General features: G+C 40.0%; 1 protein-coding gene across 4 annotated transcripts in view; it reads right to left on the bottom strand.

Moving 5' to 3' along the window:
• The window catches only part of GAREM1 (GRB2 associated regulator of MAPK1 subtype 1), a 214,285-nt gene that overhangs the window by 125,681 nt on the left and 70,905 nt on the right, over window positions 1-17,699 (bottom strand). For all 4 annotated transcript variants that reach the window (XM_032152567.2, XM_032152568.2, XM_058438516.1 and 1 more), the window contains exon 2: window positions 9,072-9,212. In XM_032152567.2, coding sequence (XP_032008458.1) covers window positions 9,072-9,212 — 141 coding nt within the window. The remainder of the gene's footprint in view (window positions 1-9,071; window positions 9,213-17,699) is intronic.

Genomic DNA, 17,699 nt, shown 5'->3' with positions numbered 1-17,699 from the left:
GCGTAGTTCTCGAAACTTGGCTTTCAGCTCCATCAGCTCCTTTAAGCCCTTCTCTCCATTGGTTATTCTAGCTATCCATTCATCTAATTTTTTTTCAAAGTTTTTAACTTCTTTGCTATTGTTTTGAATTTCCTCCCGTAGCTTGGAGTAGTTTGATCGTCTGAAGCCTTCTTCTCTCAACTCGTCAAAGTCATTCTCCATCCAGCTTTGTTCCGTTGCTGGTGAGGAACTGCGTTCCTTTGGAGGAGGGGAGGTGCTCTGCTTTTTAGAGTTTCCAGTTTTTCTGCTGTGTTTTTTCCCCATCTTTGTGGTTTTATCTACTTTTGGTCTTTGATGATGGTGATGTACAGATGGGTTTTTGGTGTGGATGTCCTTTCTGTTTGTTAGTTTTCCTTCTACCAGACAGGACCCTCAGCTGCAGGTCTGTTGGAGTTTGCTAGAGGTCCACTCCAGACCCTGTTTGGCTGAGTGTCAGCAGCGGTGGCTGCAGAACAGTGGATTTTTGTGAGACCACAAATTCAGCTGTCTGATAGTTCCTCTGGAAGTTTTGTCTCAGAGGACTACCTAGCCGAGTGAGGTGTCAGTCTGTCCCTACTGGGGGGTGCCTCCCAGTTAGGCTGCTCGGGGGTCAGGGACCCACTTTAGGAGGCAGTCTGTCCATTCTCAGATCTCCAGCTGCATGCTGGGAGAACCACTACTCTCTTCAAAGCTGTCAGACAGGGATATTTAAGTCTGCAGAGGTTCCTGCTGAATTTTTGTTTGTCTGTGCCCTGCCCCTAGAGGTGGAGCCTACAGAGGCAGGCAGGCCTCCTTGAGCTGTGGTGGGCTCCACCCAGTTTGAGCTTCCTGGCTGCTTTGTTTACCTAAGCAAGCCTGGGCAATGGCGGGCGCCCCTCCCCCAGCCTCGCTGCTGCCTTGCAGTTTGATCTCAGACTGCTGTGCTAGCAATCAGTGAGATTCCATGGGCATAGCACCCTCCCAGCCAGGTGCGAGACACAATCTCCTGGTGTGCTGTTTTCCAAGCCCGTTGGAAAAGCACAGTATTAGGGTGGTACTGACCCGATTTTCCAGGTACCATCTGTTACCCCTTTGACTAGGAAAGGGAACTCCCTGACCCCTTGCGCTTCCCGAGTGAGGCAATGCCTCGCCCTGCTTCGGCTCGCGCACAGTGCACTGCACTGACTGTCCTGCACCCACTGTTTGGCACTCCCTAGTGAGATGAACCCAGTACCTCAAACGGAAATGCAGAAATCACTCGTCTTCTGTGCCACTCACACTGGGAGCTGTAGACCAGAGCTGTTCCTATTTGGCCATCTTGGCTCCACCCCCTCCCCCTTTTCTGTTAAATAAAATTTTTATATTTACTTTGCTCCCCCCAAATCAAATGTCATTTGTTTCCCTTTAATACAAAGTATCTTGGCAAAAATAGTTGATCCTTGCTTGCTGCCTACCTTTCACTCATTTTTAACTCTCTTTTGTAATCTAATTTTCCTCAGTTTCCTTACTTGAAACTGCCCTGTTGAACATCACCCATTTCCTTCTTCAACACTTAAAAGACTCTTTCCCCAGGCCTCCTGCCTCTGATCTGATCACCCGCCTAGGCCCAGCAGCTGTCCCCTCTGAGGCCCCAGGGGCTCCCCTGGAAGCTCTTCCTGGAAATTTACTGAGCAAGGGGAATGTCACCTATATGCAGATGACTTGTAAATCTGAAAAAGTCAAGAGTTATTTATCTACTTAATTTTTTCCTAGAGTCAGAATACAAGTAGGGATCTACTGTGAAAGGAAGAAAAGTGAAAGCTTTACCCAGCTCATTGGCTAATTCTAACAGATCTCTCCTCTCTAGGATGACTTCCAAGTAAAAGTGCCTCCTACTAGCACTTTCCAGGGAATAGTGGAGACGAGGGCAGGCTCTGAAGCCACATATCCTGGGTTCAAATCACACTTATTAACTGTGTATTATTACGAACACTTAACATCTCTAAACCTCAGTTTGTACTTGTATGAAATATAGATAATAGCACCCATTTCATGAGTTTGTTGTGAAAGTCACACGAAAAAATAAAGGTAAAATGCTGAGTTAACAAAGTGCCTAAGAAATGGTAAGCACTAAATAAATTTTAGTTATTGTTAACTATAACCTAAAATTTCAGTCATCAAAAATGGTTATTTTTTAGATCTATAACATTTCTTAATGGCAAAAATGGCTGAGATAAATGTTCCTCAGCATACTCTATTAGTTCTGAGGACTTCTGAAAAGAGAGTTTGGTTATTTTCCATTTCGTCACATAAGCTTTATCCCATGTAACAGGGAAAGTACACAAAGTGTTGTTCAACACTAGTAGTTACTTTTATAAATGCATGATTCATGCTAATTAAACTTGCAACCCAGGAGAATAAAATTAGCTTGTTTCAACATTTCCTTTTGTTCAGTAATTACAATTCAAGGTTATGTTAGATGCCACATTACTATAATTTTGCCCAAGAGAAAAACACTGCACATCCTACACTTTTAAAAACAGGCACTGCTGATACAAATCCAGGTGCTTGCTGAATAAGGGCCTTGAAAACTGCATAAGCAGTTCTTACCCATCTTGTGCTCAAGTGTCACTTACTTCTGTACATATTACAACTAGGAGGGAAAGTACTGAGATCATTTTAGCTTGTTATGGATTCACCAGATTTGCAGGAGGATGAGAATTTAAAAATAGAAGCCAAACGTGGCTGGAGTTTATCTCAGATGCTTATGTTCAAGTAGCAATCTGTTCATCCATGATGACAGTATCTGTTCATCCATGATGACAGCACGCTTGCCATGGAACGCTATAAATTTTCATAAACCCACTCAGAATTCCATTACTTTGCAAATTGGCAGACCACTGATATATAGACACTTCATGCTCTGATCCATTTGGTTTCTCAAAGCTGTCTCTTGGTAGAGTTTTCTTTGTTGTTTTTCATGACAGAGGGGAGTGAGAGGAGATACCATTGATTTTGTATTACTCATGTGCCAGCACTGTGCTGAGCCATTTACACAAGTTAGATCTCTGAGAATCTGCTCAATATTTTTCTACGGTAGATCTCCATTTTATAGAGTGGAGACTTGGAGCTCAGGAGGGCAAATAAAATTCCAGAGAGAATGGCATATCTAGGCTTTCGTGGGGCTTGAGGTTTATATTCTTTTTTTAAAAAAAATGTCACATTATGCATACTAAGTTAGGTTTCAGGCCCTAGAAAGGGTCAGCATAAACAAGGGCCCCGAGACATCAGCTTTAGTGGTAACGAACTGGGGATCTACTTGACTGGTCATGCTGAGCTGCAGAGACAAAAGGAATTTGATGAATAGATACATTAATTGTAGAATAAAAACCATTCAACTTCAGAAATTCCTGGCTAGAATTAAGTTGCTAGTTTAAAAAAATTTAATATTTGTTTTTGTTTAATAAGTCAAGGTAAAAGAGTGGGAAGAAGAGTGGGTGTGCAGGTTGAGCTAGCAATGTCCAGGCACGGGTCCAGGCAGTTTGGAGTTAATGTTCTGAGTATACAGAATGCAGGAAAAATCTTGAGTTCTGTATTGTACATTTCGTAGGAAAGGTTTGCCCCTTTGGTAGCAATGTGAAATAGGAAAGTTTAGATTACATTTATCTGTGATGCCTTCTGAATACAATTTGTATGAATGTGGCAATCTCTTTTCTAAACACTATGTCAATTTTTCTTAAGTGGGTTCTCTACTATTAGCAAAATACTTGATGTTGACTGGACACATTCTCTCAGAATTAATTATTTGGTATACCAAGAAAACACCTTTTGTCTAAAATTTATTTTGCCAGAATAGGGAATGTCTTTATTTTCCCAAAGCATATCTAAATAATTTCAGAATTCAGAATAAGGAGATTCTTGTCACCACCATTACAGTGTGAGGTTCTCATAAGAACTACGGAAGTCATAGTTACCTTTTTTCAAAGTTTTACAAAATTATTTTTCATATTAAGAATTTCATGAAAATCTCTGATGTAACATATATCTTTAAAATGCTGAGTTTTATCGCTTTCCAAAATATGCATGAATGGAGCTGTGGCCTGTGGCTGCCCAGGCTGTGCACTGCCCAACTCCAAGGGCCTCTCTTACCAAAGATCACAAAGTAAGGGGTACTGCTTGGAACAGGAGAGTGTAGGAGCCCTGACCAAAGGAGAATACTGGTTGAAAAGAATGGTTGTTACCTATGCCAGAAAATAAGGACATGATTTAAAAAATGAAGGGGGCATGTCACAGAGACACAGGTGCCAGCCTATACCCAAATGCAGAAACATAGGACCATTTGAAGAAACAAGGACAGCAATATATCATAGTACACTGAATGGCATAAGAATCCACAAGGCCATGCTCATAATAACAGGTAAGTTAAAAAATAAATAAACAGAAGAGAAAAAAATGCTTTTCCTTACAGGAGAATGACGGCTAACAAATACAAGAAGGAATGATGAAGTTAAGTTAGAAAAGCACTGTTTTGCCACCTTCATAGTAAAAACGGAATCAGACAGGAATCATCAATAACTACTTAATAGGGGAGTGGTGGGGGGAGAAGATTTAGGGAAAGAGCAAGATAGTTTCAGAGTCTAAAAGTACGTCCTCTCAAATTTCCCAGTAATCACAAAGTAAATGGTAATTATACAGCAGAGAAACTGGACAATACGTTAACCAAGTGATCAAAACTAAAATCACCAATAAGGGGCAAAGGACATCCCTTGCCATTATCACAACACAGAGCAGACCAGCCAAAACTGCATAGCCTCATCAAATCACGAGGACATGGGGAAACCCAAACTGAGGGTTGTTTTAGAAAATAATTTGCCTGTATTCTTTAAAAAATGTCTATATCATGAAACACAAAGACGGCTGAGGAACTTGTTCCAGATTAAAGGAGCCTGAGGAGATACAAGAGCAAAATACAATAAGTGGTCCTAGACTGGATGTTGTCCTGGAGGGGAAAAAAAATGCAGTAAGGCATTATTGGGACAATCAACAAAACTGGAACATGGACAGTAGATTAAAGTATTAAATGTACTGAATTTGCTACCAGTGCTGTGGTTATATAAGAGGATATCCTTGTTCTTAGGAAATACACAGTGAAGTATTAGGGGGATGTATGCTGTCTATTCTCAAATAACTGAGAAAAAAATAAATAGCATATTTGTCTGTATTTGTATGTGCATTTGGTGGGGAGGGAGGAGGGTAAGAATGATAAAAAACAAATGTGGCAAAAATGATACTAAAAATGGGTAAAACCGGGGAAATGGCACAAGGGAGTAAACTATACTACTGCAACTTCAAAATAAAATTACAAAAGCAAAAGAAAAAGACAGTAGCCCAAATAACATTGAGGGGTGTCAGTATTCAACTAGCTTGAATGAAGAGAAGAGTAATTCAACTTGTAATTAGTAGTGCAGGATAAAGAATTAAATCCTTAGAAACATTTAGTTACTAAGATGATCATAATCATCACCATTAACATTTATGGAGGCTTACTAAGTGGTAAACACTCTGCAAGGTGTTTCTCTTTCAATCTTCACAATTACCCTAAGAGAAAGGCACTATAATTATCTTCACTTTATAGATGAGGAAACAAAGATTTAAAGAGGTTTAGTAACTTGCCCAAAGTAATATAGACAGATAATGGCAGAATGAGAAATCAAACTAGGTTGTTTGATTACAAAGCTGGTAGGCTTTACTACTCTGTTAAACATTTTTAATTACTGTTTATTAACTGTCCTCAAAGAATGTGAGGTTCATTTCAACCTAGATGAAATTCTGAAAAATTGGTAAAATATTCATATACAACAGTTTCCTCTATGAAAAGTAGAGCACAAATAAGCTAGGGAGACATAAATGATTTTTGGTCTCCACAATGTACTATATGCTCTCTTTCTTCCAAGGGCTAAACTTGGCAATAAATAGATTCTTGGAGACAAAATATATACACTATAACCTTGAAATGATCAATCATATCAAGACTCATGGGTCTCCATTTTACACTGTAATCAAAACATAACTCCCAGGCCAGGTGTGATGGCTCATACCTGTAATCCCAACATTTTGAAAGCCCAAGGCAGGTGGATTGCTTGAGACCTGGAGTTTGAGACCAGCAACAAAGCGAGAACTGGTCTCTACAAAAAATTTAAAAGTTGGCTGGGCGTGGTGCCAGATACAAGCCTGTAGTGCCAGCTACTCAAGAGGCTGAGGTGGGAGGATCCTTTGAGCCCAGTAGTCCAGGGCTGCAGTGAGCCATGATCACACCACTGCACTCTGGCCTGGGTGACAGAGTGAAACCTTGTTTCAAAACAAACAAACAAACAAAAAACACTTATAAAACCACACTGCCTTCTTATTTACCTGTTAGTTTATATGATTTTTTAAAAAAAAAAACAACTACCAAATCACTAAATTTGTCTTTGTAAAGCAAGTTTCATGGTGCTATCTTAAGATATGAAACCCAAAACAAAATGATCAGCTGGAATCTATTTGTACCTCAAAACTTCTACCTAAACTTCTTGTTGAAAAAATTCAGGAAGACAGCTTAGAACATTTAGACACTCCTGACCAGCCACTCATTCTATTTTGTTTAATGGCAAATGATCTCATGAACTATTTGGTCCTATTTCAAGCTTTTCTTTCTTTAATATATTTCCTCTCCTTTCTGTTGAATGATATGATCTTAGTGCCCATGTTTCCTTAGTCTTGGCACCTCAATTTCATTTTTTAAAAATGTATCATTTGCAACATAATCCGTCATCTTCCTTATGGATCAAAAGTAAGCTGCTCAACAATATCACATCTTTCTTTCCAATGGAAGCTGGATGGTACTTTTAAAAAGAAGTTCCAAACACCAAAATATTTACAAATATTTGTGCGTGTTTCAGGAAATCTTATCTCATATTGTGGATGCTCATTCTAGAATAATGGGTTTCCAACACTGGCTGTATATTTTAACCACGGGGGAGCTTTTAAAATTCTGATATCCAGCCAACACTCCAGGCCAATTAACTTCTGGAGGTAGGACCCCACATCAGTCTTTTTAAAGCGCTCCAGGTGAATCCAATGTATAACCAAGTTTGAGATCCCCGAGTCGAACACCCATAGCCACAAAGAATTTTCTTTTGAGTACAGATCCAAAGGCTTCAGGTCTTTTTCAGAATTGGTATAACTTGTTAAGGACTGTACAGTCCAACTGGTGAGTGTGTACACAGGAAAAGGTAATTGAATGAAGACTGAGGACGTGTGCTAAATGAATGGGACCCATCAGGAGACCACATGGTGCTGCAGAGGACAGCTGCACCCTCCTGATGAAATGATGAGCTGAGGGAGGCAACTCCAGCCATCTAGAGACTGTGTAAATGGAAAAGTGTCTAGTATGTTCAGGAAACAGTGAGATGCCTAATATAGCAAGAGTGGGAGGTTCGCTCTTCGGGGTAGAAAAGATCAGTTTGGAGAAGTAGATTAGAACCAGCCTCTGGAAGGCATTCAACAACAAGTCAAAGAATCTAGAGGCAGGATGCAGTCTCTAAGGGGGTTTGAGGAAGTGATAAAATGAGGGCACTCTTTTGGGAAGACTGATTTGACAGAGCTTTTCACAGTGATTTTGGGGGAAAGACTAAAACGTAATTTCCTCATAGAAGAATACAGCAGATTAGGTAAAAGTATATAGGATGAAGCAATGTAGCAATTTACCTTTCTTTCCAGTTTTCTACAAAGACAGAAACAGAATTTGGACTTGCCAAAAGTAGCATGCATCTCACTACTAGTAGGAACCATTCTGACAAGAAAATGGGTAGGGTAAGGGGTTTGTTTCATTCTCTGCCCCTATGAAAACTGTCCCATTTGCCTGAGTTACGATCTAACAGATGTAATGCTTTCTACAACTATACATTTCTCCCTTTTTCCATGAAGGCTACTCTTAGGGCTAGGAAATACAATTCTAGAGGACAAAGTTTTAGGCCAGAGAAATTCTGTCTTTCTTATAATTTTTTTGAGTAAGAAGGATTTTTGAGAAGCGAAGTAATCCCTGGGTCATATTGGCAATTGAAGATTCCCAGGAATCAAAAATGGTACCAAACTATTCATTCATTCATTAAATATTCATCAAACAAATACCATTTGCTGTGTCTAGACAGTGGGAATACAGTAAGGTCCCTTTTCCAAATAATAACTCTCTGGGCATTGTAAAGGGGTTATTCGAAAACACAATGGCAGTCTAGGGCTATGCAATTTATGGTTAGTTGATTAAGGTCTGAACAGACTTGGAAAATATTAAACAGTAATAGAGAAAAGGCTAAGATTCTTTATACAATGTATTATAAGTGCCGGAAAAAGCATATGGTCACTTAAGTTTTTTTTTTTTATTGCATTTATAAGCTATCACTATTTAAAGCTTATTTAAGCCACTAGATGTATCCTAACCTCCTAGAACAGTACTGGCACACAGAATATACTCAATAAAAATCAGTTAAATGGCACTATTGCATTGAGTCAAGTTCAAAGTGAGGTGAGAAGGCAGGTATTACCCTCATTTAACTAAAGCAGCAAGGGCATCTCAGTTGCCTGTAATCTAAATGCCTACTGAAAGGAGAGACATATCCAGGTATATGAACTACCAATCCAATACTTTTAAAACCAGACCACAATGTTAATTTGTGAGATGGAATCTTGTGAAATCTTCACAAAGTCATTCACAAAAGCAATGTTCAAATTGTATACAGGATTCCTCAGAGACATGACCCCCTGCAGCTCCGAGGTTGGCTACATGTATTGATTTTAATTCCAAGACAATAGAGGTGTTTTATTTGTAAAATTTATATCTTATAAATACCTAACAAGAATCCCCATTTAACTACATGCATTAATTAGAAATACTTCTAATAAAATGAATCTGAGCTTTCACTGATCGATAACCACACACAAATGTTTGATTCTCTAAGTCATTCTACTTTCTAGTTTACAGACAATTCTTAGAGGAAAAGTTTAGCTATTCACATCCCCTTTCTCTCGCTGCCTCATCTTGGCCCTTGGAGAAGTCTTACCTGCATAATGTACCGGAATCTCTATCTTTGGCCCAATGACATAGTGACCCTCCTCCAAGCTGTGGGCAGTGATGGTGGTCCACTGGCGGCAGGAATGAATCAGCAGGTAGTCATTTTCCCGCAGCCCTTCTACGCACTCTCCTAGGAAATACAATTTTATATGAGAAACTTAGAATTCATAATCTGCTTTCTCCATACTTTGCAATAAAAGTTCATTAGTTAAAACTTGACTAATGCAGAAGTTGATGGTTCATCCCAAGATGAAATAAAGTTTACCTCTGAATTGGTTTTTTTTTTTTTTAAAAAAAGGGTATTCCACAACAAGCTGACAACTGTACATAGAAACCCATAAGAAATGCTTCCCACTCATTTGCAAATAGCTATTCAAATATCACATTATACCTAAATGATTATATTTTAATGATAATACAACATTTATTAAGTGCCTGGGATACATTAGGTACTGTTTAGATGTTTTGCATATACTATTTCATGTAATAAGATAACTTTAGGAGGTAGGTAAAAGGTAATGCTCCTTCTTTACAGGTGAGAAAAATCAAAGTTTGAAATGTTAACATGTCTAAGCTCACAGATTTAATAAACTGAAAAGTGAGGATTAAAAGCTAGGTCAGATGGATTGAAAGCTTATGATTTAATCACTACAATAAAGCTACAAAAATAAATAATCTTATCTCTGTTGAAAGAGTACTTGAAATTAAATACTCACCTTTTAAGTTTTACGTTTGCCAATTTTCTCTGGCCTCCTACCAAACTTCCCAATCAATTAAAAATAATGATTTATAGCATACAAATGAAATTTCTTTTCATTTTAATATTTTCTAAAGTACCTTTTTGGCATTTGAACTGACGACAAACTATTTCAAAAGAGAAATTCATTCCCTGAAACTTAAAAGATGTTTTTCTAGATGCTGAAATAATCCATCCCATTAATCCTAGTTTAGTAATTTTAAGTGCTCAATGAAAATACCTGAAAAGGCTAATTTTTTGTACAGAAAACAGCCTTCCTTATTTTGACACTATATTACAGTAATTAAGTTATTAGTGATTTAACTGTGTGTTTTGAAATGCCATTTGTAGATCTCTCAAAAATTCTTAAAAGTTTCAGCACTTTTTCAATAAATAGAAGAGACTGTAATGATCAACTTGGCTATCCCAACTTAAACTGTAATTTGTTTCCAAAACAGTAATGCAACAATCTTTAGAACAGTCTTGGCCTGGCATGGTGGCTCATGCCTATAATCCCAACACTCCAGGTGGGAGGATCGCTTGAGTCCAGGAGTTTGAGACACGCCTGGGCAACATTGCAAAATCCTGTCTCTCCAAAAAAAATACAAAAATTTGTCGGGTGTGGTGGCACATATCTGTAGTCCCAGCTACTCAGGAGGCTGAGATGGGAGGATCACTTGAGCCCAGGAGGTGGAGACTATAGTGAGCTGAGATTGTGCCACTGCACTCCAGCCTGGGTAATAGAGTGAGACCTTGTCTCAAAAAATAAAAAATGAAATAAAATAAAAAGGTTAAAACAGTCTTAATGCAGGAATACTTTATAGTACAAAATACAAAGAGTTAAAAAACTTTATAAGGGGACAGGGAGAGAAAAACAGATCTGGAAGTGGAGGTACATTAGCAGAAGGGGGAGAATCAATTCATTGGGGGGACTTTTCAAACCAGACTATGCTGCCCATCACCTCTTGAGAGGATGTGGCCTAGCTTTTTCAGAAAGATACTGCCTGGGGGCCAGTGGTACTCATGAGCCCCTGTGTCCCTCAACCACCTTAGGACAGGAAGGAAAAATTTAGAACTGCTGCTCCAAAGGAGTCCTGCAGTCCGCTGCTGAGCATATGCACAGTAGGTGAGAATTATAAGCACCAGGTTTAGAGTCCCACAGACCTGGTCTCAAGCGATGTTCCGCTCCCCACCACGGTGTGGTCTTGGGCAGGAACCTCCTCCTTTTACCTGTGAAGCAGTTATTAATACAACAGGCCCTGCTGCACAGAGTGGATGTGGAGACGCACAGTGAATGGAAAGTGTGTAGCAGTTCTAGCAGGTATTAGCAGTGATCAGGACACATAAGCTACTGATTTTATGGCATCCTTTTTTCCCTCTAAAATGTAATCCTTCTATAAATATTGTAATGCAAGTTATATTAACCTTTAAAAGTTATGAAATGAACTTCAGAGGAGTTGAGAAACTTGCCCAAAGCTGCACAGCATAGTAAGTGGCAGAAGCTGACTTTGGGGTCTCTCTCCATCTCTCTCCTGCTCTTCCAATGCCACAATGTCCCTTACCTTGAAAACCACTGACAATAATCCAAAGAACAGGGAGAAACTGACCTTTGGCTTCAAGTTTCATTCATTCACTCAACCAATACAACAAGCACTGTTCTGAGTGCTAGGCACATACTGGTGAACAAACCCAAGATTGCTGCCCTAGGGCACTGACTATTCAACAGGGAGAAGACAGCCAATACCAATAACAAAAATAAGTAATTAAATTACAAATTCATTTGAAGGTGAGAGATGCTGGGTGGGGGAAGTAATGGGTAAGAAGATCAGGATTATATAGAACAGGGGACAGTTTACACATTTATTTTTAACCAGTCCAACAAACATTCATTCATTATCCAACAAACATTTTTTATCTTTTATGCAAAAGGCAATGAGGGAGTGGGCAAAAATATAAAGAAGACTTGGTCCCTACATTCAAGAAGTCATTCTTGAGAGTGTGGCGGGTTCATATGTAATTTTACATTAGAGAAGCTATGATGAGTGCTATGCAAGAGGAATAAGCACTGTAGAGCACCACCTCTGGGGGCAGGGCATAGCCGAACAAAAGGCAGCAGAAACCACTGCAGACTTAAACATCCCTGTCTGACAGCTTTGAAGAGAGTAGTGGTTCTCCCAGCATGGAGTTTGAGATCTGAGAACGGACAGACTGCCTCCTCAGGTGGGCCCCTGACCCCCAAGTAGCTTAACTGGGAGGCACCCTCCAGTAGGGGCAGACCGACACCTCACACGGCCTGGTACCCCTCTGAGACGAAGCTTCCAAAGGAACGATCAGGGAGCAACATTTGCTGTTCAGCAATATTCACTGTTCTGCAGCCTCCACTGCTGATATCCAGGCAAACAGGGTCTGGAGTGGACCTCCAGCAAACCCCAACAAACCTGCAGCTGAGGGTCCTGACTGTTAGAAGGAAAACTAACAAACAGAAAGGACATGCACACCAACACCCCATCTGTACGTCACCATCATCTAAGACCAAAAGTAGATAAAACCACAAAGGTGGGGAAAAAACAGAGCAGAAAAGCTGAAAATTCTAAAAATCAGAGCATCTCTCCCCCTTCAAAGGAACGCGGCTCCTCACCAGCAACGGAACAAAGCTGGACGGAGAATGATTTTGACGAGTTGAGAGAAGAAGGCTACAGACAATCAAATTTCTCCAAGCTAAAGGAGGAAGTCTGAACCCATTGCAAAGGAGCTAAAAACCTTGAAAAAAGATTAGATGAACGGCTAACTAGAATAACCAGTGTAGAGAAGTCCTTAAATGACCTGACGGAGCTGAAAATCATGGCACAAGAACTACGTGACGAATGCACAAGCTTCAGTAGCCGATTCAATCAACTGGAAGAAAGGGTATCAGTGATGGAGGATCAAATGAATGAAATGAAGCCAGAAGAGAAGTTTAAAGAAAAAGGAGTAAAAAGAAACAAACAAAGCCTCCAAGAAATATGGGACTATGTGGCCGGGCGCGGTGGCTCACGCCTGTAATCCCAGCACTTTGGGAGGCCGAGGTGGGCGGATCACGAGGTCAGGAGATCGACACCACAGTGAAACCCCATCTCTACTAAAAATACAAAAAATTAGCCAGGCATGGTGGCGGGCGCCTGTAGTCCCAGCTACTCGGGAGGCTGAGGCAGGAGAATGGCGTGAACCTGGGAGGCGGAGCTTGCAGTGAGCTGAGATTGTGCCACTGCACTCCAGCCTGGGAGACAGAGCAAGACTCCGTCTCAAAAAAAAAAAAGAAATATGGGACTGTGTGAAAAGACCAAATCTATGTGTGATTGGTGTACCTGAAAGTGACAGGGAGAAGGGAACCAAATTGGAAAACACTCTGCAGGATATTATCCAGGAGAACTTCCACAACCTAGCAAGGCAGGCCAACATTCAGATTCAGGAAATACAGAGAATGCCACAAAGATACTCCTCGAGAAGAGCAACTCCAGGACACAAAATTGTCAGATTCACCAAAGTTGAAATGAAGGAAAAAATGTTAAGGGCAGCCAGAGAGAAAAGTCGGGCTACCCACAAAGGGAAGCCCATCAGACTAACAGCAGATCTCTCAGCAGAAACTCTACAAGCCAGAAGAGAGTGGGGACCAATATTCAACATTCTTAAAGAAAAGAATTTTCAACCCAGAATTTCATATCCAGCCAAACTAAGATAAGTGAAGGAAAAATAAAATCCTTTACAGACAAGCAAATGCTGAGAGATTTTGTCACCACCAGGCCTGCCCTAAAAGAGCTCCTGAAGGAAGCACTAAACATGGAAAGGAACAACCGGTACCAGCCCTGACTGCAAAAACATGTCAAATTGTAAAGACCATCAATGCTAGGAAGAAACTGCATTAACTAACGAGCAAAATAACCAGCTAACATCATAATGACAGGATCAAATTCACACATAACAATATTAACTTTAAATGTAAATGGGTTAAATGTGCCAATTTAAAGACACAGACTGGCATATTGGATAAAGAGTCAAGACCCATCAATGTGCTGTATTCAGGAGACCCATCTCACGTGCTGAGACATGCATAAGCTCAAAATAAAGGGATGGAGGAAGATCTACCAAGCAAATGGAAAACAAAAAAAGGCAGGGGTGGCAATCTTAGTCTCTGATAAAACAGACTTTAAACCAACAAAGATCAAAAGAGACAAAGAAGGCCATTACATAATGGTAAAGGGATCAATTCAACAAGAAGAGCTAACTATCCTAAATATATATGCACCCAACACAGAAGCACCCAGATTCATAAAGCAAGTCCTTAGAGACCTACAAAGAGACTTAGACTCCCACACAATAATAATGGGAGACTTTAACACCCCACGGCCAACATTAGACAGATCAACAAGACAGAAAGTTAACAAGGATACCCAGGAATTGAACTCAGCTCTGCACCAAGCGGACCTAATAGACATCTATAGAACTCTCCACCCCAAATCAACAGAATATACATTTTTCTCAGCACCACACCACACCTATTCCAAAATTGACCACATAGTTGGGAGTAAAGCACTCCTCAGCAAATGTAAAAGAACAGAAATTATAACAAACTGTCTCTCAGACCACAGTGCAATCAAACTAGAACTCAGGATTAAGAAACTCACTCAAGGCCGGGCGCGGTGGCTCACGCCTGTAATCCCAGCACTTTGGGAGGCCGAGGCGGGCGGATCACGAGGTCAGGAGATCGAGACCATGGTGAAACCCCGTCTCTACTAAAAATACAAAAAATTAGCCGGGCGCGGTGGCAGGGGAGAGGCTGAGGCAGGAGAAGGCATGAACCGGAGGCGGACTTGCATGACGAGACTGTCCACTGCACTCACCTGGCGACAGACGAGAAAAAAAAAAAAAAGAAACTCACTCAAAACCTCTCAACTACATGGAAACTGAACAACCTGCTCCTGAATGACTACTGGGTACGTAACGAAATGAAGGCAGAAATAAAGATGTTCTTTGAAACCAACGAGAACAAAGACACAACATACCAGAATCTCTGGGACACATTCAAAGCAGTGTGTAGAGGGAAATTTATAGCACTAAATGCCCACAAGAGAAAGCAGGAAAGATCCAAAATTGACACCCTAACATCACAATTAAAAGAACTAGAAAAGCAAGAGCAAACACATTCAAAAGCTAGCAGAAGGCAAGAAATAACTAAAATCAGAGCAGAACTGAAGGAAATAGAGACACAAAAAACCCTTCAAAAAATTAATGAATCCAGGAGCTGGTTTTTTGAAAAGATCAACAAAATTGATAGACTGCTAGCCAGACTAATAAAGAAGAAAAGAGAGAAGAATCAAATAGACGCAATAAAAAATGATAAAGGGGATATCACCACCAATCCCACAGAAATACAATCTACCATCAGAGGATACTACAAACACCTCTACACAAATAAACTAGAAAATCTAGAAGAAATGGATAAATTCCTTGACACACACACCCTCCCAAGACTAAACCAGGAAGAAGTTGAATCTCTGAATAGACCAATAACAGGCTCTCAAATTGTGGCAATAATCAATAGCTTACCAAGCAAAAAAATTCCACAGAATTCGGATTCACAGCCGAATTCTACCAGAGGTACAAGGAGGAACTGGTACCATTCCTTCTGAAACTATTCCAATCCATAGAAAAAGAGAGAATCCTCCCTAACTCATTTTATGAGGCCAGCATCATCCTGATACCAAAGCCTGGCAGAGACACAACCAAAAAAGAGAATTTTAGACCAATATCCTTGATGAACATTGATGCAAAAATTCTCAATAAAATACTGGCAAACCGAATCCAGCAGCACATCAAAAAGCTTATCCACCATGATCAAGTGGGCTTCATCCCTGGGATGCAAGGCTGGTTCAACATACACAAATCAATAAATGTAATCCAGCATATAAACAGAACCAAAGACAAAAACCACATGATTATCTCAATAGATGCAGAAAAGGCCTTTGACAAAATTCAACAACGCTTCATGTTAAAAACTCTCAATAAATTGGGTATTGATGGGATGTATCTCAAAATAATGAGAGCTATCTATGACAAACCCACAGCCAATATCATACTGAATGGGCAAAAACTGGAAGCATTCCCTTTGAAAACGGGCACAAGACAGGGATGCCCTCTCTCACCACTCCTATTCAACGTAGTGTTGGAAGTGCTGGCCAGGGCAATTAGGCAGGAGAAGGAAATAAAGGGTATTCAATTAGGAAAAGAGGAAGTCAAATTGTCCCTGTTTGCAGATGACATGATTGTATATCTAGAAAACCCCATTGTCTCAGCCCAAAATCTCCTTAAGCTGATTAGCAACTTCAGCAAAGTCTCAGGATACAAAATCCATGTGCAAAAATCACAAGCATTCTTATACACCAATAACAGACAAACAGAGAGCCAAATCATGAGTGAACTCCCATTCACAATTGCTTCAAAGAGAATAAAATACTTAGGAATCTAACTTACAAGGGATGTGAAGGACCTCTTCAAGGAGAACTACAAACCACTGCTCAATGAAATAAAAGAGGATACAAACAAATGGAAGAACATTCCATGCTCATGGGCAGGAAGAATCAATATCGTGAAAATGGCCATACTGCCCAAGGTCATTTATAGATTCAATGCCATCCCCGTCAAGCTACCAATGACTTTCTTCACAGAATTGGAAAAAACTACTTTAAAGTTCATATGGAACCAAAAAAGAGCCCGCATCGCCAAGTCAATCCTAAGCTAAAGGAACAAAGCCAGAGGCATCACGCTACCTGACTTCAAACTATACTACAAGGATACAGTAACCAAAACAGCATGGTACTGGTACCACAACAGAGATATAGATCAACGGAACAGAACAGAGCCCTCAGAAATAATGCTGCGTATCTACAACCATCTGATCTTTGACAAACCTGACAAAAACAAGCAATGGGGAAAGGATTCCCTATTTAATAAACGGTGCTGGGAAAACTGGATAGCCATATGTAGAAAGCTGAAACTGGATCCCTTCCTTACATCTTATACAAAAATCAATTCAAGATGGATTAAAGACTTACATGTTAGACCTAAAACCATAAAAACTCTAGAAGAAAACCTAGGCAATACCATTCAGGACATAGGCATGGGCAAGGACTTCATGTCTAAAACACCAAAAGCAATGGCAACAAAAGCCAAAATTCACAAATGGGATCTAGTTAAACTAAAGAGCTTCTGCACAGCAAAAGAAACTACCATCAGAGTGAACAGGCAACCTACAAAATGGGAGAAAATTTTCGCAATCTACTCATCTGACAAAGGGCTAATATCCAGAATCTACAATGAACTCAAACAAATTTACGAGAAAAAAACAAACAGTCCCATCAAAAAGTGGGTGAAGGATATGAACAGAGACTTTTCAAAAGAAGACATTTATGCAGCCAAAAAACACATGAAAAAATGCTCACCATCACTGGCCATCAGAGAAATGCAAATCAAAACCACAATGAGATACCATCTCACACCAGTTAGAATGGTGATCATTAAAAAGTCAGGAAACAACAGGTGCTGGAGAGGATGTGGAGAAATAGGAACACTTTTACACTGTTGGTGGGACTGTAAACTAGTTCAACCATTGTGGAAGTCAGTGTGGTGATTCCTCAGGGATCTAGAACTAGAAATACCATTTGACCCAGCCATCCCATTACTGGGTATATACCCAAAGGAGTATAAATCATGCTGCTATAAAGACACATGCACACGTATGTTTATTGCGGCACTATTCACAATAGCAAAGACTTGGAACCAACCCAAATGTCCAACAACAATAGACTGGATTAAGAAAATGTGGCACATATACACCATGGAATACTA

Source organism: Hylobates moloch, unplaced genomic scaffold, assembly GCF_009828535.3.
Source record: "Hylobates moloch isolate HMO894 unplaced genomic scaffold, HMol_V3 SCAFFOLD_5, whole genome shotgun sequence".
Classification (NCBI taxonomy): Eukaryota; Metazoa; Chordata; class Mammalia; order Primates; family Hylobatidae; genus Hylobates; species Hylobates moloch.
The sequence above is the reverse complement of the archived record's forward strand: the minus strand, read 5'-3'. Positions and strand labels throughout refer to the sequence as shown.